A 27271-nucleotide genomic window follows, 5' to 3' on the forward strand; every position below is an offset into this window, starting at 1 on the left:
AGACCTCACTATATGGGAATACACTGGGTTTGTTGTTGTTGTTAAAGATGGAAATATAGTGGTGAAGAAAACATGTCAATTAATGAGGAAAGTAGTATAGAATTTTTTTTTTTTATAATCATGGTTTTCAGGCCAGCTTTCGCACACCTTGACTAAATCCGCAAATACCTGCCACTTCCCACCAACAATGGATATCAAGTAACTCTGTCCATCAAGGCTAGGACAGATGAGAAGAATCACCTAGTGTTTTTTTGTCTTTGCTGAGATTTGATCCTAAGGCCACAGGTTCTCAATCCACTTCATTGACAACTAGCCATACCTTGGGTGCGAAAGCAATAGAGAGCATTCAGAAAAAAGAACAATAACAGCAACGAAGTAATGTAGTAAATGAAACACATTTGACAACAGATCGTAACAAATATTTAAAGCAAAAAACTACATGTATAAGGCTAATGCTACGCAGATAGTGCTTCCCGACTCTCATCAACCCTAAGCCCACTGAAAGGGAGACAAAGTCCTTTTAACCTTCTACCTTGATTCACGACTTCATTACTTTTGTATCAAAGGTCATATCCTGATTGCTCAATGGGCTCCACTCCTTTGGGATCGATGCTTCAAGGATCACATCTACGGATCTAAGACTTGGTCGTTTTAGGAGATCCAATACGTGAATGGAGGATAGCTTGGAAAGAAGCTATATTTTTATGATATCCTCCAAGGAAGGAATGGGCGACACCGCATTTGGATGATAGCTTGGGCTTCGAGAGAGTATGGGCGCCCATTGCATTGTTTTGGTTCTTGGGTCACTTTTGGGCCCAAGTTACATTTAGGGTCACTTTTGGGCCCAAGTTGTAATAAAGGCCTTTTGGCCTATAAATAGCTAGGACCTTCTTCAGTTTTAGGTGGTTGATGAATGGTGAATTGAGTTGACTCTTGAGAGTGTTTTTATGGATACTTGTTGGGAGTTTCATTGATTCGTGAGAAACGTGGGTGCTCGGGAATCCGTTTTCGTTTGTGTCCTCGTAAGAGGTTGGTGTTATCGGTAATTGATTGGAAGGTCTAGGTTTAGTGTACCCTTGGTTGTCCTTCCGTTCTCGACTTATGTCAATCTATCTTTTACTTTATCGTTTCATTTCTTCGTTTTCTTATTTTGTGCTTTCGTATCTAGTGTTTTCCTTTGTTTTCGTGTCATTTACATCTTTGTATTTTCTTCCCTCAGAGTGTAAATTTGACAAGGACGAATGACAATATTTCATGATACTACTAGTAAGTAATAACAAAGAGGTGGGAGTGAAAATGATAACATTAATTGGTTGATATTACTTTGATATCAAGCATTTATATTCAATTTGGAATATAAAAAGCCGCAGGTAACAAAGAATGTCTACTTGAACATTTATAACTTTCGGGAATTAATGAAAAAGCTATAGGTTCAAAAGAATGGGCTTAAGCATTAAATTAAAACAATTAAAATGTGTACCATGTTGATTGTTCTTTTTAAAAAGATGGTGCAACAAAAAGGTTTAAAGCGATTGAAGTTGTCTCTCAATAATTTTATCTAGCATTAGGGGCTTTATAACCAATTTAAAATACAAATTTTGAATAATTTAAAATTCAAAAAAACCTAAAATATCTCAACAACTAAACAAAATCTAACAAAAATTTAAAATTCAAATTGTACTAAACACTAAGCAACTTATTAGGTCAAAATAAGAAAATTCCTACAGTAACTTAAAAGCTATTTTCAACAAACTAGGTATCAAATTCAGTGTAATTACATCTTCATATAAAAGGCTTATTTACTTTATTTTTGGCCAAAGTCAAAATGTTCAATCAACTTTGATGGATATTTTGGCCATCTAACTTTTAACTTGGGGTTTTCTCACCCTTAGAGTGGGAACCTCAAAAGTTAAAAAGTTGAATTACATAAATATCCTTTTCTAAAAACTCTCTTTAGAGGCCCAGTTTGGCCATGAAAATTTTTCACTATTTTTCGGATTTTTTTTCTACTTAATTCAAAAAATAGTGTTTGGCCATAAAATCTCCAAATACAATTCCAAGTTGTATTTGGAAAAGAGAAAACAAGTGGATACTTGCTTTCTCACTTTGTCACTCCCACTTCTTTTACAAAAATTCAGAAGCTCCAGTTTATATTCATGGTCAAATACAACCCCCAACTCCCAAAAAATTTTGGTTTCATGGCCAAACACCTACTAAATACCCAATTAGTAAACTTATAAAGAATAATTAGCCTACTTATTTTTCAATGAGGTTTGATTTGAAAAACTTGCGTATCATCATGTCTCTACAAAAGTTGGTGCCGGTTTTTAAATGTCCGAATTTTTGATGTGCTTTTCATCACACATCAATTATCAAATCTATAATTGTTATACGTATGTCACTCTACCCAAAATTCAAAAGAATTTATACTTGAACGTTAAGGGTGTGTTTGGTATGAAGGAAAGTGTTTACTATGAAGAATATTTTCCTAAAAAATGTTTTCACAGAAACAAGTTGTTTTCTTACTTATTTTCTTATGTTTGGTTGTTGTTGGAAAATATTTTTCGAAAAATATTTTCTAGTGTTTGGTTGGTGAATGAAACAATATATTTCAGAGAATACATTTTAGTGTTTAGCTAGAAAATACTCTTCAGAAAAATATATTTTGACCCCGAAAAATATATTTTTAGGGTGTGTTCAGTATGGACGTGGAAAACATTTTCTAGAAAAATAAGTTGTTTCTTATATTATTCTTGTGTTTGATATGGAAGTAGGAAATTGTTTTCTAAATTATTTGTTTAGATTTAACAAAAAATAATGAGAACGAATAGGATAAGAAGGGTGGGTAAAAATAATTTAAAACAAAATTAAATCTTGGGGGCGGGGGTTCAGAATAGGTTTGGGGGGGGGGTAAGGAAAAAGTTTTGAATTTTTTTTTGAAAAATAAATTTAATATTTATTTTTGTTTGGGGGGTGGGGTGCGGCTAGTAGGTGGTGGGGTAAGAAAAAAATTTGATTTTTTATTTAAAATAAATATATTTTTGGAGGGCGGGGGTGTCGGGGTAGGGCATGAGGTATGAAAAAAATTGAAATATTTTTTTTTAGAAATCAATTATTTTTTTTTGGGGGGGAGGGGGGGGGGTAAGGAATTGGGGGTGGGGGTAGGGGTGGGTGTTTTTGAGAGTTGTATGAATATTTCAACTTGAGAGTGAGGTTGGAAGAGAGTTTTGAAAAATGTTTTCCTTACTTTTGGAAGGAAAGTCGTTGATTTGGAAAACATTTTCCAAAACATTTAAGCCAACCAAACATGAGAAAATTGAAAAACATTTTTCAGAAATTGTTTTCCTTCATACCAAACACACTCTAAGAGTTTTGGAACTATTACTCTTCGTTCCATTTATTATGTGTTAAATCATCAGCAATATCTATATTCGGAAATTAATTTGTTTTCATTTTTTCTTACTTAGCACAAAATGTTCTTATCCATTGAAATTTCTTGTGACAAAAAAAGGGTTTGGCTAAAGAAGAGACGTATGTCTTCGGACACTTTTAATTCCTTTTTTACGTTGAAAAAAGCCTACAAAGGTCCAACTCTTCAGAATGTTCGCGAAGAGTTCCCATTGTTTAGTCATAACTATTTTTTAAAAAAGCTAAGTTTTTTTTTTGTTTTGAAAAGACACAACTCATTATTAATTAAACAAATAATATAAAAGTTATTGAGCAGCCAAGGGTGTGGCCTAGTGGCTAGTGGTCAATGAAGTGGGTGAGAACCATGAGGTCTCAAGTTCAAATCTCAATAGAGACCTCATGGTTCTCACCCACTTCATTGACCACTAGCCACTAGGCCACAATAGAGACAAAAACACTAGGTGATTTTTTTTCATTTATCCTAGCATTGGTGGATACCCAGTATATTCCTACCAAGGTCTGTGGATTACCCCTACCTCAGTGTGAGGTAGATAGACTCTTTTCGATAGACCCCCGGCTCAACATAAAACCTTCATAATAGAAGTTACCAAAAAAAATTATTGATTTACTAATTATCTTTCATTCTCAAAAATTCTTCTCTGAATAGTTGTGTCCTTTTTTAGTAATTTATTTATAGAGATGATATTTAGTTGTTAGGACAAGATTAAGTATACGCAAATAGACTGCTTTCGATAGATCCCTGGCTCAACATAAAACCTTCATAATAGAAGTTACCAAAAAAAATTATCGATTTACTAATTTTCTTTCATTCTCAAAAAATTCTTCTCTGAATAGTTGTCCTTTTTTAGTAATTTATTTGTAGAGAAGATATTTAGTTGTTAGGACAAGATTAAGTAAAAATATACTTCTCTGATCATTTATTTCAAATTAATATTAAATCTATATTATAAGTTTTTTCTTTTTACATATCAGTGTGTATTTTAGTAAAAGCAATGCAAGTCTTTTTTGATATATATTTCTTATATGTTTGTAAAAGTCTTACTAAAAGTTTTGTAGCAAACTTATTCTTACTTTGTTTCTGAGTTCTTACGCATCTATAAGCAAGACGAGAATAAGACCCTGAGTTGTGCAAAAGATCTCAAAAAATTTAATCGTTTTTCTTAATTTTTGAGTTGACCCGTTCTGGACAGGTTAACTTCTCAACTAACTCCACCACTGTCATGCTTAATATGCAGCCTGTATGAGATAAATTAGAGCGTTTTCAATTTTAATTGAATAATTAAGCAAGAAATAAATAATATCCGTGATTGAATGTTGTTGTTGGAGTTGCAAGACTCCCTGAATTGCTACTCAAAATGGGGCTTGCAATATAAAACGCCTTCTGCAGTAGAGTAATTGCTCATCTAAGAAACGATCTCATATATATTAGTTCCTATGAATCAGAACACCATAATCTAAACTGCAGTAGAACCCCATGATCTCGTCACACAGGACCTATTCATAACTGGGCCAGATTTCCTAAATGGTTGAGCTTGTTCCATTCTTGATGCTCAAAAATACGACTACAAATGCCGTATGATCCAGTATGAAGATATTCAATGAACTCCAATCAATCATCTGCAGTGTAATCCAACATCAAAATAGCAAATGAATATCAATATCACTCATCTATGACTCTATCCCAAGTATTTATGCCATATCTGGAACTCGGCTAATTATTTCCGAAGCACCTTCGGAATGGCATATACGTCACATATCTTCGATCAAATAAAAACTCCGGGTTCCTCTTCATGGTGATAAATCATTACTTTGCGTGCTCATTTTTACTTCCCTCAGCAAACATACAGAGGTCAAGCATTCCTCGACAACCATTGTCGAATTCGCAGTTACACAAGCATTGTCAATTATATCAGTCACCTGATTGTCGTAAAGACAATTAGTTTAAAACATGTTACATGAGCCTAGTTTATTGATAAAGTCGAACAGTTGTTGACTCATTTCCCTTGTTTGTTAATAAAGTCCCAAAGGATCTGGAAGGTTCCCTTCATGTCAGATCTTTCTATCAACTTAACTTGGATGCAAAGAAGGAACTATCATCATTTTACTTTCTTCCAACTGCCCCAAACAATTTGAACTAAATCACTAATATCTATTTTTTTGAGAATGGCAACAAGTAGATCACTAATATCTTAGGAGATCAAAATAAAACCAGTTAAATCTCTCTATCCTTAAAACCAGTCAATCTCTCTAACCTTTCTCTATCTTTTCTCCTATCCTTCCTGTAATCAAACGTACTGTTACTGACTCACTATTGTGCTTCTTTCATCAGGACTACCGATCAGACAAGAGAGGAGCATTTATACTTGGCCAGAGGATGAGGATGTTGAAAAGACAGATTGCATGTCGCAGTGACATTAATAGGATGAATGGTGCTTTCCTATCAACGTATGAGTCCTTAATACCTCCAGAGGAAGAAAAGATAAAGCAGAAACAGTTATTAGCACTGCTAGATGGAATTGTTAGCAAGGAGTGGCCTGATGCTCGGCTCTATGTTTATGGATCATGTGCCAATTCTTTTGGATTCTCGAAAAGTGATATTGATATTTGCCTTGCAATTGAGGATGCAAATATTGACAAATCAGAGGTGTTGTTGAAGTTGGCTGACATGTTGCAGTTGGACAATCTCCAGAATGTGCAGGTATTTCAAAAAACATAGCTACACGTCTATTAGTATTCCAGAGTATACATGATGAAGTGTCTGACACAAGTCAGGCTGGCCTGTAAAGGGGGGCTTTGAGTGTGCTAAGACTGGTCTCAGCCAAAGGAGAGTGGGACCGATCCAGGACTGGACAGGAGTGGTCTGGTCCAAGGTCGATTTTTTTTATTTAATAAGTTATTTTTGTCGTTACTGCAAGAAATTTTCTGAAGAAAATAAAAGGAAATTGCACACGGCTATGTAAAGAAAAGCCCAGACAAATTGAGCAAATAATTGATACATATGTACACACACACATACTATTAAAGAAGTACCTTATATTCTTTTCGAATAACTTATAGATGAAAACTTCTAGTTCTATAGAATGACTATTTTAGCTTAAAAGGTAAGATACACGAACCAAGCGGAATTCATATGGTGGAGTCTTATAGCTGATTGCAGCTACTTTATCATTGAGACTGATTGAACTTCTAGGTTGAAAACTAAAAAATTATTCATTCATTAAGTTGTTTAGGTCTTCGCTTGAATTAATAGTTTCTTGATTCTGTAAGCTAAAATCAGGCTTTCTATGTTTTTTCTTTTTGATGAGTTAAACTAAATTTTATTATCCATTTAATCCCATTAAAATGGTACTTTTGGCTTCATAACAGTTACTCTATTAATATTGTAAACGCAGGGTTATAATTAGGAGTGCAAGAATGAAACTTTGGACTGGCATAAATTTATGTTTGTTTGTTGGTCCTGTGTTTTTTTTCTATCTAAACTGTTGTTGGGTAGTTTGATCCTTCAATTTACGAAAACTTGGATTTTACATCTTTTTCCGTAATTGTGAGAAAATTTCAAAATTTTACTTATCAACAGGATCAAAATTCAATGATACAGGGAGGTTAATTTGAAAGCTTAAATATTAATATCAGAGTCGACCTTTCCCAAGCTTTTTCACTTGAAGGCCACGTAAGTTCGATTAAGGAAGGTCCTGTTCATCATAGTAGGAAACAGGGATCGGGTGGTCCCTGGTCTCCCCTTAATGGACTGCATTAAATCCACTTGCCATGTTCAATGCAGAGTGGATCTAGAATCTTAAAAAGGGCAGCCCGGTGCACTAAAGCTGCCGCTATGCGCGGTGTCCGGGGAAGGGCTCCACCACAAGGGTGTATCGTACGCAGCCTTACCTTGCATTTCTGCCAGAGGCTGTTTCCAAGGCTTGAACCCGTGACCTCCTGGTCATATGGTAGTAACTTTACCAGTTACTCCAAGGCTATCTTATATGCTTCTAATTTTGTATAAGGTCCTTAAAGTTGTGTGGCAAATTGCTTTTCCTATGGTGCTTCCTTCCGATTTGATTTCTTTCCAGTATGGTCTCTAACTCAAGTTACCTGCAGGCGCTAACGCGTGCGAGGGTGCCTATAGTCAAGCTTATGGATCCAGAAACTGGGATATCTTGTGATATATGTGTGAATAATGTTTTGGCTGTTGTTAACACGAAGCTGCTTCGAGATTATGCACAAATAGATGTACGATTAAGGCAGTTGGCGTTTATTGTTAAACACTGGGCTAAGTCAAGAGGGGTGAATGAGACTTACCAGGGGACGTTATCTAGCTATGCGTAAGCCAAGATTTTCCTTCTTTTTCCCACTTTTTCTCTTATTCAATTCACCAGTCCTTACCAGGGGACATTGTCTGGCAGGCTATGAGTAAGCCTACATATTCCTGCTATTTCTCTTTTCCCACTCTTTCTCTTATTTGTTAGGGTAACTTCTATTTTCTGCTTCCAGGTATGTGTTAATGTGCATTCACTTTCTACAGCAGCGAAGACCTGCCATCCTTCCATGCCTACAGGTGTGTTTTCTTTAGCGCTTTATGTGTTGCATGTGAAACTTATGAAGTGTGCACCTGAACTGTTTGATTCGTAGAGCATCGCCGCAAGAATGTGCAAAGTATCTGTTGATTGGTTGAGTCTGGACGACTTTTTTCAATCAATTGTAAATCTATTCCTCTAGCTAATGACTGGGGAATTCTTAGTTGTTCGATCGAGCTCGAATTGCTTTGGTTGGTCTATTCTAGTCACATGTACTTTCTCTCTGTCACGTGCCGCCTCAGTTAAGCTTGCATAGTTTTTGTTAGGATAATTTTAGATCGTGGAAGAAAAACTTGAAAAGTGCATCATACCTATAGTCTAGTCCCTTTTCCTTTTTTCTGCTGGGGGTTTTCTAAATTGCCGTGCCTTTTACTCTATGTGGAGAGTAAGCTCAAAATTCATCCTTTTTTTGGGATCTGTACTATCATTTTTCTGCTTGACCAGATGCTAGTTGGGGAAAATCCTGAATTTGTGATTGTATTCGATATCATGTTGAAGACTTTGGCGTGGCTGTTGACGAGCTCATCATCGGGTTAATTACCAAATCTTCGTCTTAGAGCTATCTATGGAGTGTGAAAGACAAATTCTAGTTCTCCAGTTGCTTTCTTTCAATTTAAGAACGATTCAATCATATCATTTTTCTACTGAGAATTGTTTCACCTTAGGTGCTTGCCACCAGCTTCCCTTTGTTTTTTTCCTCCCTTTGTTAGAGTGGAGGGGTTGTTTTTGAAATGGATATTTGTGTAGAGATTTTATAGGTCTAATGATCTAGTTGCCTGGGAATTGCAAAGCTTCATTTTCTATTTCCGCTTCTCTTCAATCTTCACTATATGATTGTCCAGCATGATGCACTTGGAGCTCATTATCTGCGGACATGCACGTGATACCACCTAAACTTTTATCCGCATTCTGTACTAGTTAATTTAATCTCACATAAAAGACATAAATCTTGTGATTCGGTCTCATTCTGTACTGTATTATAAACGATTGCTTTAGAAAATATGATGAAGAGAGAATATAAATGATTTGTTCACATGGGGCGAACAAAAAGAATGAGGTTCCCGAATATACTTTTAGGATTTACCTAACAGAGACATGAAACTTCTGTTCTCATCTTTCTCCCTGTCTAAAAATTAAGATTAGTTTACTACTAACATTGATTAATCATTCCTTATCAGTAAGGAAATCTATTTCTTAATATGTCATAACACCATTTTAGAATATTTACCCATTACATGTGCTACTCCTAGGCCTTACGGACTGGTTGGGATACTGCCACCTTGCCTTTGATGTATATGGAGATGCTTTTCTGATGCTGTAGTCTTGAGGAAACAGAAGAAAAAATTAGAGAGGGTGGGGGGAGGGGTAGTATTCTGGCAATGTATAGTTGAAATGGCACTTCTACGTGTTACTTTGTAAGAAGTTAGTTGTCCTTTCTAAAAATTCATTTCCCGTCCTCTTACCAGGGAATGGAAGCAACCTACTCTGTTACTGTTGACAACGTTGAATGTGCTTACTTTGATAAAGTGGAAAAGCTTTATGGTTTTGGATCTCACAATGGGGAAAGTCTTGCTCGGTTGGTGTGGGCATTCTTCAACTACTGGGCATATTGTCACGATTATGCAAATGATGTTATTTCTGTGCGTTCCGGAAGCACAGTGAGGTAAGGTGTTGTAGCTTACTGCTGATTTTATTGTTGATTATATGCATTTTATTTTGCTGAGTAAATGACATTTCTCATAGTGGGGTTCACTTTTGCGCAGCTTACTAATTAACTTCATGTTTGATTATGTACAGCAAGCGAGCCAAAGACTGGACTAGGAGGATTGGGAATGACAGACATCTGATATGCATAGAGGATCCATTTGAGGTTTCTCATGATCTTGGTCGGGTGGTAGACAAGTTCAGCATAAGAGTACTGAGGGAAGAATTCGAACGAGCTGCTGAAATAATGCAGTATGACCCGAACCCTTGTGTGAAACTCTTCGAACCCTATGTACCTAGCTAATTTGGCCTTTTATTCAAGAAAAACAACCAATAATTATAGGAATGTCCCTCGTGGTGTAAATTTGTTATTAAGTTTTTTTTTTTTTTTTATCCCTTCTGGTTTTGGCTTTCACCTAAGTGTATTTAGGCGCTTTTGATCTTCATCTGGCATCTAGGTGTTTATGATGTAAAGAACAATCTCCTGAATTCCATGGTATGTATTCTATTTATTTGCATATTGATTAGGCATGGTTGGTCTTATAGTTAATCGGCTATTGTTGGGTGATATCAAGACATGGAATTGTTGCCAAGGCAACTTGATTTACATATTACTGGCCCTGTAGATTCATAATTGACCGAGAGAAAATTATTGTTGAAAGATGTTCCTCTTCGGATTGTGCTATCGATGGTAAGATTTTACAGAATCGTATCATGGATCGTTATACTGGAGAAATCAAAGGTTTATTTGAGAAAAAGGCTTCTAAGTTGGCCAGAATAATTTGGAAAGCACTTGAAAAAGCTTCCTCTGTGAAGGCAGCTCTGTGTGGTGTGAGCACAACATTATCCAATGAATACAACTCTTGAGGAACCTTTGGTTCATTCTCAAACACATCCAAACCAGCACCTGCAATCTCACCTTCAGCCAAAAAATTCACCAGTTCTTTCTCATCAACGATCGGTCCGCGAGCAACGTTGATGAGGATGCCATCCTTCCCCAATGCTTTTAGAACATCCTTGTCAATCATGTGACGAGTTTCGACACTCAATATGCAGCATATGACGAGGACGTTGCAGTTGGATGCAAGTGCACCAACGTTTGGGTAGAAATTGTAGGGAACTGGTTTCTTCTGCCTGGAATTGTATGAAATTTTGCAGCCAAATGCCTCTAGCCTTGTTGCAACTTTTAAACCAATGTTGCCTAAACCAACTATTCCAACATGCTTACCTCCCAACTGTAAATGAGCAAAAAAGAAAATCAAACTTCATCTTTCCTTTTTAGTCTTTTTATGTTTCTTAAACTTCGCATCCCCTCAAGCTACATCACATAAATTAAGACAAAGGGCGTAAGTTTTAATATTATTGCTTTGACTGAGCTAACATTGTCGGTATAAAATAGAGTTAATAATCAAAAACACATCTAAACTATCACTTTTTCACAAGTTTCTTCATGCTTAGTTGACCTACACGCACCGATACGGAAAGGTAATAAGGTGAAAATTATACCTGCGAACCCAAAGGGTACTGAATGTTGGCAGTCCAATTTCCAGAGCGAACAAAGCGATCACCAGCGCTAATTTTCCTTAGCACATCAATCAACAATCCAACACCAATATCAGCAGTATCTTCAGAGAATACATCACGTGTATTAGCAACAGCAATACCCCGGCTTCGACACTTATCAAGATCAATATGGTTGAATCCAGTGCTAGCAGTGACAACTAGCTGAAGAGAAGGGAGAAGATTTAGTATGTTGGTTGTGACTGGGCTTTTGCCATAGCAGATGAGGGCTTTAGTGGACTGTGCATTTGTCTGTAGGAAGAGGTCTGTGGAGAGTGGAGATTCATATGCTTTGAGGAGTTTGAATTTTTGTGAGAATTGTTGTTGGTGGATTATGAATACTGGGGATGGGTTAATGACTAGGAGCTCTGGGAGATTGGTTTGTGTTTTAGATTGATCCATGGAAATTATTGGTTCTGTTTTGTGTTTTGGTTACTGGTTGGTGTATTTGGTGGGTATGATATGATTGCCAGTGTTGACTTATCACTTGAATCACTATGATTCATGCAACTTTCTTTTGTTGATGTATTGAAGATGACTTCTCGGGGGGACTTAGCCTACAACGGGGTGCACGTGAAACCATTAAGCTCGGCCAATCCTTTGTATATGTGTATATATTTAGAAGAACTATCATATAAAATATAGAACCGCTCAAACACAGGTGAACTTAGAATTTGAAAAGCGCGGATGTATCATTATCTTGACATAAGCGGTCAAGAATCTTTAAATGACGATTGAGAAATAGTGTCGTATCTGACTGACTGGTCAGTAGAGACTTAATCAATGACGAAAATACAAATATATAGGCCAAATATAAGTTTTAAGGTAATAAATGAACCCCAACTTTATATGTTGTCCGTTGGACTCGATTCTAGGTTGCTAGTGTGGAAAAGATCAGTTAGAATCAACGCGCCCAAAGTGCACTTGTGTTCAATGGGGTGCACATACTTTATATAATAGATTCTTAAAGTACATACATGTACATATACAAAACTTTTTCCAAACTTAACGGGTGCAACCCTAACACGTGGGTCCGCCCCTGCGCTTAAACATATCTATTAACAATGGGTTGCTCAAAGTTCGAATCTCGGTGACAGCACTCTTCATATCCTTTCGTAAAAAATCTTCTTTTTGGCAATATCAAAGTTAGTGATTTGTCATTATTGATTGAAAAAGGCACGACTTTAGTGCCTTTTGGTATTGATAAATGGACGGCTCGTATCGAATCTAAGCAAATTAAAAATTAGTTAGACAAAATGAATAAAATATTCATACTTAATACTGATTTTAACAAAATAAAATTCTATTCCCATTTAAAAAAAATAATATGTTTTGACTTGATACGTATTTTAAGAAAATAAAAAAGATTTTTACATCTTATATCTTAAATTAAAGTTATATTAAATGCATCAAAATACTTTTTAGTCTTGTGGTATTAAAACATATTAAGTAAAATATTGAAATGAATGTATTTTTCTAACAGAAGTCTACTTAATTAATCAATAGATATGTAATCCTTATCCGTGATTGTATATGTTCAACTCTATTTTTCTTTAAAATTTTGAACTATTTGTTGATTTGTAGGCAAGCATGGACCATGCTAATCTTTTTGTTTCTTTCCAACAACTAATGAGCTTACTGGATAATCCACGGCTCGTTTATTGGTAAAGAGTTATTTCATGATTAATTATTTCATTATATATATGAAATAATTTATTTCATCATAGTGATATAAATAATTTCAAAATTAATTAATATATTTGACCAAACGAGAAATAAGATAATCTCGAATATGTCCACCATAGAGCCTAGTGGTCTCTCCTTATACTAGTTCCTCGGATCGGTTAGTTAGTTGCTTTTCATACTCCATTCAGCTATTTCTTTCATTCATAATTTTATCAGATCAATTTTTAAAATTAATTGTAATATATCGTAAAAATCAAAAAGTTTATTTTCTTAAAAATAAAAGCACAATTTTTATCAGTTAATTAGTCGAACTAATGCCGCATCTTCTGCTTCGACAAGGCAGGTGCAAAAGGAAAAATAATTGATAATTATAATTTTATCTCATTCCTTAATCAAATGGTCTCAATGTTTCATATTAATTGATGATTTTTCTTTTTACACGTATATTAATAAATTAAAAATAAAAAATAATTTTACTTATATTGGTGGGATCTAGGGGTGTACAGATCAAACCGTCAAGTTAAATCAAACCGACAAACCAAATCAAATAGAGAAAAAAAATCGACTTATGGTTTAGTTTGATTGGTTTGGCGTTAGAAAAAAAATCCGATCATCCTTGGTTTGGTTTGGTGTTAACAAAAAAAAGTCAAATTAAACTCAAATCAAATCGATATAATATATATATATATAATTTTAACTTTTTATACATAAAATATCAATTATAATCTACTTTTTAAATACTTTTTCAACTAATTTTAGTAATTTTCAATATTTTAAAAGTAGATGTAGATATATATTGAAATTTAGGCCTTTAAGTTATAATATTTATCCATTAATTACTAATTAAATAATTCAAAATCTAATATAAACTTAAAATATAAATTTTTCACTCTCCATTTTACTTTTTAGTGTCAAGAGAGCTTTTCGCTCCTCGTTTTTCATTATTGTGATTTTCATTTTCACATTTAGTTTTCAATCATAATATAATTGTAAAAACTAAGAATTATAGAAAAGAATATCGAAAAAAACTGAAAAAATTAACTAAAACATAGACCAAACGAGTTAATTTTATATTAATTTAATTTGATTTATAATTTTAATAAATCCAGATAATTAATTTGATATTTTTTTAAATAAAAATTAAACGAACCGGAGCGATGTACAACGGCAGTTGACCCGTGGAATCCTATAAAATGGTTCCAAGCTGAGTGAGTTTCTACCAAAGTCATCAATGGCAGAACCCAATAACAAGGAGCTGCCGGAAGTCATTGTCCTCGGCATCCCATGGTTTCTAAAATTCTACGGCCAACAATTCTCCCAAAATTTCAAACTCCTAAAGCCATGGGAATCATCACTTCCATTGGAACAATTCATAACTACACATGCTCAATCCGTAAAGGCCATGCTTTGCTCCGGCGGGACACGTGTCAATCCGTCGTTCCTCAGCCAGTTCCCTTCTCTTCGCGTGATTGTTACCACCAGCGCTGGCCTTAACCATATGGATCTAAGCGAGTGTCGACGTTTAGGAATCTCCGTTGCTAATGCGGGTACTATTTTCTCAGAGGATGTTGCTGATTGTGCTGTTGGATTGTTGATTGATGTGTTAAGGAAGATTACTGCTGCGGATGGGTTTGTTAGGAATGGACTTTGGCCTATGAATGTGGTCTACCCGCTCAGTTCCAAGGTACTGTCCCTTAGCTCTTGTAATTGTTGTTGAAGTCATGGTTGCTTTACACTCTTTCTTAATGTTTCGTATACAATATTATATTGTGTTGTAGCATACTGTATTGCTATAAGTACTACAGCGTTTGGATAGATTATATTGTTTTCCCTCATTATCTGGAAAAAAGTAAGATACGGGACATAGCTACTACTCCCTCCGTCCCATTTTACTCGTCCTAATTTGACATTGCACATTGATTAATACTAAGGGTAAAAAAGGAAAAAAAAATTGTCATTTCTTGATTAATGAAAAATGACAAGTAAAATGAGAAATCAAAATTTTATGGTCTTTAAGCAGGCAGGATGAGTTTCTTCTTTCCTAAAGTTAGACTTCATCCAGTGCTAATGCCGTGGAAACCTTTGTTTTACATTGAAGGTATAATGACTCAAAATGTGAGATTGTTTCTGGAGATTTATGGCTCTATATAGGCAACTGAACTTCTAATATTTGCTTCAAATGTATTAGCAAAATCTTTAGTTTCCTCTATCCCGCCTTTGTTCCTACTCTGTAAAGAGAGGCCTTTTCTAAATTAGGCTTATCAACTGTTCTATGTCAACCTTACTTGCAACACCTCAGCTACGGAACTTTGTCCCACATGATAGGTAAAGTAAAGAGTAACATGGGAATGTGCCTAAGGTCCATAGGTTTCCCTCGTCAGGTATGTTTTAGCTCCTAAATATGATTACTATGTCCTATCTTGGTTTAGTAGCTCAATAGTCTTTTAACGTGCATTTATTGTAAATAGTAAATATAAGAGAGAGGTACTGTGTTGAGCTAACAAATGAGTATTTGGACTGTGGACATGAAGTTAACTTAGAAAAAAATGATGAAGTTCCGTGAGTGAACCATATTTTCACTTGTAATACTTCTCAAACAAGTTTTTCAACTTCATATTCTCTGTATTAAATTGAAACTGAAATAATGGATAAAATTGTAAAACAAGTATGTTTTTGCAAATAACTTCTTCAATATTTGCAAATGATATCTGGTTGAAGATATGTCCAAATGCCTGCAACGTTAAATGAATGAAATTGGTGACCCTCATGATACCTATATCGCTTGCCTCCTTGTCAATCCAAGCATTATTTAGAACTCAGCAAGAACTTGGCATTTGAAGTGAGAAAGCTGTTAGACTTTGCGGGACTACTGCACCACAAAACATGTATTGAAAGTTTGAGATATATATGAGTCAGTATCCTTCTCAGAAATATTTCCTAAAACATTTTTATCCCTTAAATTTGAAACCTGCAGCGTAAATATACAAATTCAAATAAAGTAAACAGATTAAGTTATTTTGTTTATATAATAGTTAAAAGTCCAAAACTCGGTGCCAATCTTGAAGTGAGAAGTATGCATCTTAACGGTGTAAGATCATGATAATTTTGAAACTGCAGTTATCTTTCTATAATGTTTTTTTGACGCTAAGATTGGGTCACAGTGCATAGTTTACTATATTTTGGTCATTCCTTGTTAAATCTAGTACACGGTTGAGGACTACAAGGTCGTGTAACAAGTTTTCTGTAATGATAAATGCATTTGGTTCCAAACCCCACTTTTGGGCTTAAACTGGGTAATTTATTGTATTAATGCATTTGGTTGAAGTTCAATTTACTGACGTTGTCTCAGGCTGTCAGGTCTAATTTGCTTAGAAGTTACAATTTTCCTCATCCTGAATAGAGTTCCACAGAACGGGGAATGTAAGGTGCCATACATGAGTTGTCCCATATTGGAGCCAAGTAGAAGGTTTCGGATGCTTTCATTAGTGGACTTAATCTGCAAGTAAACAAAGTTGGGTTCTTTAGGTCTGATACCTAATCAGCTTGAGTCTAGCTGGTAACTACCAGGAGAAAATCCAATTTTTAGCATAAGAGTGGTGTCTGTACATGATATTACAGTACTGCTTGTAAAGATTTTTATGCTGGGATTGGGTGGCTGGCACTAGTGGAGGAACTTTTGTGTTTATCTCATTCCCCTTGACCGGACTTCAATTGGTTATGTTTGGAATAATACTTAGTTGCACTAGGCTAGTACTACACCCTTGTGGTGGGGCCCTTCCCCCAACCCTGCGAATTGCGGGAGCTTTAGTGCACCGGGCACTAGGCTAGTACTAGTGGCCCTTGGTTTTATCCTTCATCAACGGCTCTCATCGATTGTTCATTATCCTTAAGATTTCAGGTCTAGTAAATTTTCTCGTGTGGATAACTCCTGCAATACTAATTCCATATTCCTGATGGTGGCTGATGGTGGCAGGTGGGAGGCAGGAAAGTTGGACTTGTTGGGCTAGGTAGCATAGGCCTAAAAGTTGCAAAAAGGCTTGAAGCATTTGGCTGCATTATATCATACCAGTCGAGGAAGAAAAAGCCTGTTCCCTACCCTTTCTATCCTGATGTTCATCAACTAGCAACCAAATGTGATGTCCTCGTCATTTGTTGTGCATTGACAGACCAAACTCGTCACCTGATCAACAAGGAGGTTCTACTGGCACTCGGAAAAGAAGGAATTATCATTAATATTGCACGAGGACCCATAATCAATGAGATGGAGCTGGTTCAATGTTTGATGCAGGGAGAGATTGCAGGTGCTGGCTTGGATGTTTTCGAGAATGAACCTAATGTTCCTGAAGAGCTCCTTTCATTGGATAATGTTGTGCTGTCACCGCATGTTGCTTATTTAACTGAGGAGTCTTTTCAAGATTTATATGAACTCATGTCAGGGAATTTGGAAGCTTTCTTCTTCAACAAACCTTTGCTTTCTCCAGTTTTGGATGACTGAGATACTCTTTTCGACTGAGAGATCTATATATTGTGTTATGATCTTTCATATTTATCACCATCTCATTCTGCAGAAGTCGAGTACGGATATATGCATTTTGTCTCGCTCGACCAAAAATTTCCTTAACCATTCAATGGATCAATTAAGCCTTTATTCCGAGTCAGGATTTCTTCCAATATGTTCTTGAATTCATTCGAGATGTGAATATTACAATATAAGATTTGCTAGTATTATTCATGAAGATTATTTAGAATAAGGACTCATCTGATGTGAGGTATAAGGTCGAATAAAATTAAGGACTATTTTATCCCGCGTTTGGTTGGAGGTATAGCTAGTTTCGAGATTACTTATCCCACCATTTATATTGGGACTTTGAATTAAAAGGTACAAACAAGTTTCCCAATTAAGTGAGGATCTTCAAGTTTTAAAAATTAGGTGAAAGGTACCAAAAAAACTTTAGTTTTTCTTTTTTTTTAAATATTTTTGTTTCAACAACTTGCCAAAGTTGTCGAACAACTTTGATAACTTTGCTAAGTTGTTCGACAACTTTGTGAAGTTGTTGAGACAACTAATGCAGTTGTCGAACACCTGTTTCAATTGTTTAAGCAACTTTAGTTTTTTAACTTAATGACATTGTGGGATCCATTTGTCTTCTTTTTTTTTAATTAAAGACTTGGAAGGGTCTATAAACTCATTTATATTATAGTCATATATATGGCAAGATAACTTATCCCACGACCCACGTATTCACGTGATTTACGCCTCGCTTTGTAAGTAAAATGGCTTGCCTCACCCCCGCCTTCTAAAACAGTGATGTTCATTGACATTATTTGCTAGTATTATATTCTGCTCAGTTTTTTTGCATTCGATGCCAAATATTAAAATACAGTCAAACTGTTCACGCGTATCAAGTAGGATCAACCACAGGGATCGATCATGTTAATATGTGATCACAAATAATCGTAACTTTAAAAAACAGTACAAACTTCAAGATGTCATTTTCACTCTCTCAATTCAACATTACAACGAAACAAAAAGGGTCATTTAGCTGAAAACAAGTTAAAGTTATCTCAATATAATTAATTAACCCACTATATTTATAGAATAATTTATTTTATTAATTATAATATAAATAATAAGATAAAAATATTTTCACATTCTTTAAATTTAGTATTGTAGTGTTTAATATCAAATCCATTCATTTTCAGACTGTATAATTACTAGTATTGTACTAGTATCTATTTTTAGTAAAGGAGGGAGTATTTGTCGGTGGGGGTTGGTAAAAGACTTGCCAAAAATCCCAAAGTTACCTTTTGCAAACTCATCAATGGCAGAAGCAACAAGCGAGTTGAAAGAGGTAATAGTCCTGGGCCGTCCAACGGTATTCCAATTCTACGACCAACAGTTATCACAAAAATTCAAAATCTACAAACAATGGGAATCATCATTGCCATTGGAGCAATTCATAAGTAGACATGCTCAAGCTGTAGAAGCAATGATTTGTTCTCCTAAGCGTATTGGCAGCCAGATATCTTCCTCAATACTCAATCTCTTACCTTTACTACGCGTTATTGTTACTACTAGTACTGGCCTGGACCATATTGATCTTGTTGAGTGTCGCCGCCGCGGTATCTCTGTTGCAAGTGCTGCTACTGCTTTCTCAGAGGATGTTGCTGACTTTGCTGTTGGATTGTTGATTGATGTGTTAAGGAAGATTACTGCTGCGGATAGGTTTGTTAGGAATGGACTTTGGCCTCTTACTGGGGACTTTCCCCTTGGTTCAAAGGTACTTTCCTTTGTCCTTCTGTAGTATTTAACTAGCATGGAGTTTACGAAAGTAAATAATACTTTTGAATCTCGTGGCTTTAAATTAGAGATATATGTAAATGTTTCAAATGTGAGTTAATCTTGTGGTGTTTAACTTGCCGTGTTGGAAATTCAAAAAGGGGTAAAAGTATGATACCTTTTGACACCGATTAAAAAGGAAAGTAACACAAATATTTTTGAAACTGAGGGAGTACTTTTTCTGTCTCATTATGGGAGTTGATCTCATCTGAGCTTGCAAGGCATGGTTGATTTATTGATATATGGAAATTGATGATGCACACATGGTTAAATTGTGAAGTCTCAGGTATGTTAAATCAGAAATTTTCTGTGTGAAATATAATAGACACGCACCTGTTTGTCCATTATAGGTAGTGTGTGAGCTCCTCAATCTGTATATGATGGCTTAGTTAGCTCAAAAGGACAAACTCACTCGCTGCAAATATAAGAAATGGGTACTGACTACTGTGTGGGAATAAAAACTACATTTAAATGAATGCGATTGACGCCCTTCATTAAAACTTAATCCTTTCGTATGCAGTCTGTAAAAAATTAATAACTTGGCATTTGAAGTGGGGAAGGTTTAGACACCAAGGGACTAAAGTGTGTGGAGAATTTTTGACTTTCGAGATAAGCTGAGTCAATTCTCAGAAAAATTTCCTTAAAATGTTATTAATAATCAAATAAACATTTTTTTCTGGAGGAAGTATTCAAATTAACGAATTGAATTGTTTAATAACTCAAAGTCCAAAATTTGGGTGCCCATTTTTTGAGAGCGGAGTAGCACAGATACATCTATGCAGTGTAGGATGGTTTTCTGATTATAAGTTTTTCATTAGAAAAACTGCCTGCGGAATTCTTTCTAACAAATCAGGGAGAAGGAAAATGTTATTATGATCTATGAATTTATAATTGTCCTCTTTTAATGTTTGTTGATGCTAAGGTTGGTTTCTGTTGCATAATTTACTATGGTTTGATCATGCCGTGTTCTTCAGTAAAGAGAGAACACAGTTGAGGAGTGCGAGGCTGATAACAAGTCTTGAATAATCAGTAGGCATGTGATTAAAGTTCAACCTGCTAATGTTATCTCAGGCTCAGGATTTCGGGTGCTTAAAGACCTTTCCTCATCCTGAATAGAGTTCGATGCAGTTCCCTAGAAAATTATTTTGTGGATTTTTGTGTTACGAAAAGTGTACTCTTAAATGATGGTTGATGATGGCAGGTGGGAAGCAGGAAAGTCGGAATAGTTGGGCTGGGAAGCATAGGTCTAAAAGTTGCACAAAGGCTTGAAGCATTTGGCTGCATTATATCATACCAGTCGAGGAAGAAAAAGCCTGTTTCTTACCCTTTCTATCCTGACATTCATGAACTAGCAACCAGATGTGATGTCCTTGTCATTTGTTGTGCATTGACAGACCAAACCCGCCACGTGATCAATAAGGAGGTTCTACTGACACTCGGGAAAAAAGGAGTAATCATCAATATAGCACGAGGAGGCATAATCAATGAGATGGAGTTGGTACAATGTTTAAAGCAGGGAGAGATTGCAGGTGCTGGGTTGGATGTTTTCGAAAATGAACCTAATGTTCCTGAAGAGCTCCTTTCATTGGATAATGTTGTATTGACACGTCATGTTGCTTTTTATACCGAGGATTCTTTTAGAGCTATATATGAACTCGTATGCGGGAATCTGGAAGCTTTCTTCTTGAACAAGCCTTTGCTTTCTCCAGTTTTGGATGACTAAAAGATATTATTTTCAGCCTTGAAATCAATATTATATTATGATCAGCCTTGGTATTTATCAACATCTCATTCTGGATATACTGCCTAAGTAAAATGCAACTCTGCCTTTTCTCCCTTTTTGTGGAAGCAAGTGGTGATCGGAACTGGAAAGCATTTTCCATTACAACTGCAAAACCGCTGTGCTATAACCGTAAAGGAGAAGCTATCTATTTCATCCACTACAACTCTGCCGAAGGGGAGCCATTTGATCTCTGTCATGTACGCTCAGACCCGCAAATGAGTGACGTATTTTAAATTGATTTATGAAGAGCTTTAAGTCTAGTAAAGATTGTTATGTTTGCCAATTTCTTTATGTCAAAACATGCAATATTTAACAAGTTCAGCCCCCATATTTGCCATAACCCTTTCGGCTTTTGCATGTATGCATCTGCATGAGGTAGTTGTCTCATTATTGTCATATAGGCATATGATATTTCCCAGACTATATGCAGTGGCGGAGTCAGGATTTTCATCAAGGGGTTCACAAGTGAACATACGAACTAACGAAGGAGGTTCGAAATCTACTATATATAAATAAAAAATAATTTTAACCATGTAGATATAGTATAATTTTTTATTGAAGGGGGTTCGGATGAACTCCTATCCTACATGTAGCTCCGCCACTGGCTTTCTGTTTAGTTATGCCAAATTCATCTGTCTTAGGGTCGCAGATGCATGATTATTCTAGCCAAATGTTCAGATTTCTCATGACTGACATCGTCTATTGAGAGCACTCTTGAAGATGTGGAGATGAATCTTAGATTTTTGAAGATTATCTCCGCTATATATTTTCTGTGTGGTTACCTTTATCAAATAATAATTGTATTTTTTTTCACTATAGTAGGGGGTCTATCGGAAACAACCTTTCTACTTCATCTGAGGTAGTGGTATCGATTGCGTACACTTTACCTTCCCCAAACCCACTTTATGGGAATATATTGGATATGTTGTTGTTGTATATTATTAGTGATTTATCTAAATTATTTGTAGAATTATTGAATTCACTTTTCGGGGTAGTTTGGTAGAGTGTATTGGAAAGTTAATGCATGCATTAGTTTAATGTGCATTAGTAGTACCTTGTTTGGTATATCTTTTTACCCTATGTATAACTAACACTTTATTGCGAATTGAAGTGTGTATTACTAATACCTCAAAATTCATGGCATTCGTAATGCAATGAATCTAATGCATACATTAACATGCTTAAAGACACTATTATTCTTCAATTTTTTTTTCGCTTTCCAACATATATATTGAGGATATTATATTAAATTAAAAAAAAATTATGTAATTTACGTTATTTTTAATACATCGAACCAAATACTGCATAAGAAAAATATATGCATAGCTAACACAAATTTTGCTAATACAAGCATTACTAATACATCATATTTTACATAATTTTTATACATTCTACCAAACGACCCCAAAGTATTTTTAGAAATAAAATTATAAAAATGAAGATACATGAGATATACATCCCATAGATTAATGGAACTTATGTCCCATGTGTGAAGAGTGGTACTTTTGACACATAAATTAAGGAAAAAACATTAAAGACATAAATTGAATACAACTTTTCATTTTTACTCCTAAAAAAGAAAAGGCTGACATTGTAATATCTTTTCAAAAGTTAATTGGTTGTCAAATTATAAGGGTAAATTTGAAAAAAAATTCAATATTCACTTATTTTGAAATATCAATAAATACGTCAACAATTCACTTATTTCGAAACGGAGGGAGTATTATTTTTCTAGTATTATTTTCTGCTCACGTTTGCATTGGATGCCAATTAATTAATTAATTATAGATGACAAAAAAAAAAATTAAAAAAAATACAGTCCTACTGTTCACGGGATTTCAACCACTGGGAGTGGGATCGATGATCGATCATGTTAATATGTGATCACAAAGAATCAAAAGTTTACTCTCAAACTCATCAATGAAGGAGGTAATAGTCCTTGGCCGTCCAATAATTTTCCAATTCTACGACCAACAGTTATCACAAAAATTCAAAGTCTACAAACCATGGGAATCATCATTGCCATTGGAGCAATTCATTACTACATATGCTCAATCTGTAGAAGCAATGATTTGTTCTCCTATGCGTATTGGCAGCCAGATATCTTCCTCAATACTCAACCTCTTACCTTTACTACGCGTCATTGTTACTCCTAGTACTGGCCTCGACCATATTGATCTTGTCGAGTGTCGCCGCCGCGGTATCTCCGTTGCTAGTGCTCCTACTGTTTTTTCTGAGGATGTTGCTGATTTTTCTGTTGGATTGTTGATTGATGTGCTCAGGAAGATTACTGCTGCGGACAGGTTTGTTAGGAATGGGCTTTGGCCTCTTAGGGGGGACTTCCCCCTTGGTTCAAAGGTACTGTCCTTTGTCCTTCCGTTCGTAAATTATAAGATTTTAAAATCTTTTTGCCTTTGAAAAAAAATAAAAGAAGATAGTAATCGTAGAGAAAACGAAAAAAAAAAAAAAAAGGACTTGTGTTGGATTGGCACTACAAATTTCGGGCGTGTTTTGTGCCGAGAATCAATCGGGGCTCCTAGGCAGGAAGGGAGGAGTGTGGCTCGGCGGGGGTGAAACAGTCGGGCCAAATCTGTGTACTATAGTCACGGTTCTGGGGTGGGCCCGGGGTCCGGGACCCAAACGTGTTTTGGGCCAAAAATCAACCGATTGAATGATAAGAAATAAGAAATATTTCAACGTGATTCGATTTACCTCCATTGCAATTTGTTTGTCTTGTTTTAATTTGCAAGTTTTTTACAAAGTAAAAATATTATGAGTTTTGTCATTTTAAATTAAAGGTACTCCTCGATTTCATATTAATTGGCCCTTAAAAACTTTAATGGACAGGGGTAGTAATTGCCAAAATGCTTCAGGGAGTTAAAAATTGGATCGGGAGATTTCCTATGTTTGATTTGTTTGTCTGATTTGACTTGTATGGAGATTAGGAAAGTAAATAATACTTTTGAATCTCGTGATGTCAAATTAAAGATATATAAATGTATCAAATGTCATGTTTAACATGTTGTGTTGGAAATTGAAATCAAAGAGTTGTCAAAAAGAGGAAGAGGTATTCTTTTTGACATCGACTAAAAAGGAAAGTAACATAAATGTTTTTGAAACTGAGGGAGTACTTTTTCTGTATCAAACAAGACAAATTTAGAGAGACACAAAAGAGAGAGGAAATTTAGAGAGAAGATTTTCACTATTGAGACGAGAACAAAATGAATACAGAAAACTACTGTTACATTGTGCTGAAGTAGTCTATTTATTGATGCTGCATTGTAATTAACTTAAACTAATTCCTTGACCGCCTAACTAACTCCTAACAACTCATTAACAACTGAATTAACTAACTCCTAACAGTCATTAACAGTTGTACAAAATATCTACAACCAATATCTAGTACAACTAATCTTAGTGTTGAGCTTAACATCCCCCTAAAGCTAGGTGGTATGAAGATGTTCTTCATCCCTAGCTTGGATATTAGATAAGCATGTTGAGCATGTCCAAGTCCCTTGGTGAAGACATCTATAGGTTGCTCAGCAGTAGGTCCATAGAGATTTTGTATTAGACTAGTGTGCACTTTTTCTCTTATAAAATGACAATCAAGGTTAATATGTTTACTGCGTTCATGAAATACTGGGTTAGTTGCTTTTTGGATTGTTGCCTTACTATCACAATAATTGGTACTGGCAGATTAAGATGGACATTTAACTCGTTGAACATACCAATAATCCAAACCCACTTCTGCTACTGTGGATGCCAAACTTCTGTACTGTGCTTCTGTAGAGCTTCTCGATGTAGTAGATTGTTTTTTTGATTTCCATGATATTGATGAACTTCCAAACTTGATCAAATACCCATTAACTAACTTTCTTGTGCTCACACACGAACCCCAATCAGCATCACAATAGGCTCTTAAATTAGTTCAGCTACATTTTCTGTAGCTAAAAAGATCCCAAAACCAGGTGCTTGCTTGGTGTACTTTACCACCCTTAAAGCAACTTCTAGATGAGACAATTTAGGAGCATGCATGTACTGTCTCAAGCTTTGGACTGCAAAAGAAATATGTGGTCTGGTTATGGTCAAATACAACCACCTTCCAACCAATCTTTGATATCTCTCAGGATCAACTAAAGCTGGATCATCAGTTATCCCAATATGTTGATCATATTATAGGGTAGTAAGATTTTGATTCACCTCCACAGGTGCATGAACAGGCCTTGATCCTGCTAACTGCTAATTCTAAGTCTGAGATAAGTTCCAAGGCATACTTTCTCTGATGCATCAATTTACCCTCTTTGCTTCTTCCAAATTCTATACCAAGAAAATATTTGAGATCTCCTAAATCTTTTATCTTAAAGTTTGTGTGCAAAATCTTCTTTGCATCCTCAATCAACCTCATGTTACTTCCAGTAATCAAGAGACCATCCGCATATATCAAAATAATCACCACACCTTCATCAGATCTTTTGATAAGTAGAGAATAATCCAGATGACTTTGACTAAAACCCGCAGCAATTAAGACAACTGTAAGCTTAATATTCCACTGCGCAGATGCTTGCTTCAATCCATAAAGGGACTTCTTAAGTCTGCAAACTTGGTGACCATCTGAATCATGACTAAAATCTTGTGGCAGTTGCATATACACCTCCTTCTGTAGACGACCTTGAAGAAATGCATTGTACACATCCATCTGCTGAATATTCCATCCTTTAGTGTCTGTTAAAGATATCACAGCCCTAAATGTCACCATTTTGACATTTTGACTATTGGAGAGAAGGTTTCTTATAGTCCAAACCTACTTTATGGTTATATTCCTTTGCTACAAGCCCGGCCTTGAATCTTTCAACCTTGCCATCTGCTTGATAATTAATTTTGTACACCCATCTACATCCTATGGCCTACTTCCCAGCGGGTAGAGGCACTACATCCCATGTTTTGTTCTCTTCAAGTGCAGTGATCTCAGACTCCATTGCAGTTATCCATCTTGGATCTTTTGCTGCTTCATGAAAGCTTTGTGGCTTAATCTGAGAAGAAAACTGAGACAAGAAGCTTTGATAATTGTGTGAAAGACCACCATATACAACTGAGTGAGCAATAGGATACCGACATGAATTGGAAACTTCTTCCTTGATCTTGAGCAACGAAAACCTTTTAACCAAATTGGAGGTCGACTAATTCTGCTGCTGACTGAGTTACAGGCATATCTTTTGGGGCTAGTCTCTAGCAAATTATTTTGTGAATTTTTGCGTTACAGAAAGTGTACTCTTGATGATGGTTGATCATGGCAGGTGGGAAGCAGGAAAGTCGGAATAGTTGGACTGGGAAGCATAGGTCTAAAAGTTGCACAAAGGCTTGAAGCATTTGGCTGCATTATATCATACCAGTCGAGGAAGAAAAAGCCTGTTTCTTACCCTTTCTATCCTGACATTCATGAACTAGCAACCAGATGTGATGTCCTTGTCATTTGTTGTGCATTGACAGACCAAACCCGCCACTTGATCAACAAGGAGGTTCTACTGGCACTCGGAAAAGAAGGAATAATCATTAATATTGCACGAGGACCCATAATCAACGAGATGGAGTTGGTACAGTGTTTAAAGCAGGGAGAGATTGCAGGTGCCGGGTTGGATGTTTTCGAAAATGAACCTAATGTTCCGGAAGAGCTCCCTTCATTGGATAATGTTGTGTTGACACGTCATGTTGCTTATTATACCGAGGATTCTTTTAAAACTATATATGAACTCATATGCGGGAATCTAGAAGCTTTCTTCTTGAACAAGCCTTTGCTTTCTCCAGTTTTGGATGACTAAAAGACAGTAATATTTTCAGCCTTGAAACCAATACGTATTATATTATGGTCAGCCTTGATATTTATCAGCATCTCATTCTGGGTACTCTCTGCCAAAGTGAAATGCAACTCTGCTTTTTCTCTCGTTCGTGGAAGCAAGTGGTGATCGGAATTGGAAAGCATTTTCCATTACAACTGCAAAACCACTGCGCTATAACCGTAGAGGAGAAGCTATCTGTTTCATCCACTACAACTCTGCAGAAGGGAAGCCATTTGATTCACCTCCATGTACACGCAAATGAGTGATGTATCTTAAATTGATAAAGATTGTTATGTATGTTTGCCAATTTCTTTATGTCAAAACATGCAATATTTAACAAGTTCAGCCCCCATATTTGCCA

General features: G+C 35.7%; 5 protein-coding genes across 6 annotated transcripts in view; 4 read left to right on the forward strand and 1 right to left on the reverse strand.

Moving 5' to 3' along the window:
- Positions 1-10225, forward strand: part of LOC107872431 (UTP:RNA uridylyltransferase 1) — a 16241-nt gene extending 6016 nt beyond the window's left edge. Inside the window, exons 2-6 of one of the 2 annotated variants that reach the window (XM_016719141.2) lie at positions 5759-6127; positions 7528-7751; positions 7921-7984; positions 9470-9666; positions 9801-10225. In XM_016719141.2, coding sequence (XP_016574627.2) covers positions 5759-6127; positions 7528-7751; positions 7921-7984; positions 9470-9666; positions 9801-10011 — 1065 coding nt within the window. In that variant the 3' untranslated portion in view covers positions 10012-10225. Of the gene's footprint in view, positions 1-5758; positions 6128-7527; positions 7752-7920; positions 7985-8058; positions 8195-9469; positions 9667-9800 lie in introns of those variants that run through there. The other variant, XM_016719144.2, reaches the window with a different exon arrangement.
- Positions 10226-10356: 131 nt separating this feature from the next.
- On the reverse strand, positions 10357-11867 carry LOC107872456 (glyoxylate/hydroxypyruvate reductase HPR3). The gene is made up of 2 exons (XM_016719152.2): positions 11214-11867; positions 10357-10942 (listed from the first exon to the last, which is right to left on the reverse strand). Exons 1-2 carry the CDS (start codon positions 11667-11669, stop codon positions 10430-10432), a joined length of 969 nt encoding a protein of 322 aa, XP_016574638.2. The 5' UTR covers positions 11670-11867; the 3' UTR covers positions 10357-10429.
- Positions 11868-14064: 2197 nt separating this feature from the next.
- On the forward strand, positions 14065-17624 carry LOC107872466 (glyoxylate/hydroxypyruvate reductase HPR3). Its single transcript, XM_016719158.2, has 2 exons — positions 14065-14637; positions 16927-17624. The coding sequence occupies exons 1-2, from the start codon at positions 14185-14187 to the stop codon at positions 17446-17448; spliced, it is 975 nt and encodes a 324-aa protein (XP_016574644.2). The 5' UTR covers positions 14065-14184; the 3' UTR covers positions 17449-17624.
- Positions 17625-17913: 289 nt separating this feature from the next.
- Positions 17914-21413, forward strand: LOC107872474 (glyoxylate/hydroxypyruvate reductase HPR3). Its single transcript, XM_016719162.2, has 2 exons — positions 17914-19234; positions 20495-21413. Exons 1-2 carry the CDS (start codon positions 18776-18778, stop codon positions 21014-21016), a joined length of 981 nt encoding a protein of 326 aa, XP_016574648.2. The 5' UTR covers positions 17914-18775; the 3' UTR covers positions 21017-21413.
- Positions 21414-22861: 1448 nt separating this feature from the next.
- On the forward strand, positions 22862-27271 carry LOC107872488 (glyoxylate/hydroxypyruvate reductase HPR3). The gene is made up of 2 exons (XM_016719167.2): positions 22862-23434; positions 26371-27271. The coding sequence occupies exons 1-2, from the start codon at positions 22997-22999 to the stop codon at positions 26890-26892; spliced, it is 960 nt and encodes a 319-aa protein (XP_016574653.1). The 5' UTR covers positions 22862-22996; the 3' UTR covers positions 26893-27271.

This window comes from Capsicum annuum, chromosome 1, assembly GCF_002878395.1.
Source record: "Capsicum annuum cultivar UCD-10X-F1 chromosome 1, UCD10Xv1.1, whole genome shotgun sequence".
NCBI classification, from domain to species: Eukaryota; Viridiplantae; Streptophyta; class Magnoliopsida; order Solanales; family Solanaceae; genus Capsicum; species Capsicum annuum.

Coding starts and splice junctions, on each gene's coding strand:
- LOC107872456 (XM_016719152.2), bottom strand. CDS start 11,669: ATGGATCAATCTAAAACACAAACCAATCTCCCAGAGCTCCTAGTCATT. Junction 10,943..11,213: donor AGTACCCTTTGGGTTCGCAG/GTATAATTTTCA, acceptor GCTCATTTACAG/TTGGGAGGTAAGCATGTTGG.
- LOC107872474 (XM_016719162.2), top strand. CDS start 18,776: ATGGCAGAAGCAACAAGCGAGTTGAAAGAGGTAATAGTCCTGGGCCGT. Junction 19,235..20,494: donor ACTTTCCCCTTGGTTCAAAG/GTACTTTCCTTT, acceptor TGATGATGGCAG/GTGGGAAGCAGGAAAGTCGG.
- LOC107872466 (XM_016719158.2), top strand. CDS start 14,185: ATGGCAGAACCCAATAACAAGGAGCTGCCGGAAGTCATTGTCCTCGGC. Junction 14,638..16,926: donor TCTACCCGCTCAGTTCCAAG/GTACTGTCCCTT, acceptor TGATGGTGGCAG/GTGGGAGGCAGGAAAGTTGG.
- LOC107872488 (XM_016719167.2), top strand. CDS start 22,997: ATGAAGGAGGTAATAGTCCTTGGCCGTCCAATAATTTTCCAATTCTAC. Junction 23,435..26,370: donor ACTTCCCCCTTGGTTCAAAG/GTACTGTCCTTT, acceptor TGATCATGGCAG/GTGGGAAGCAGGAAAGTCGG.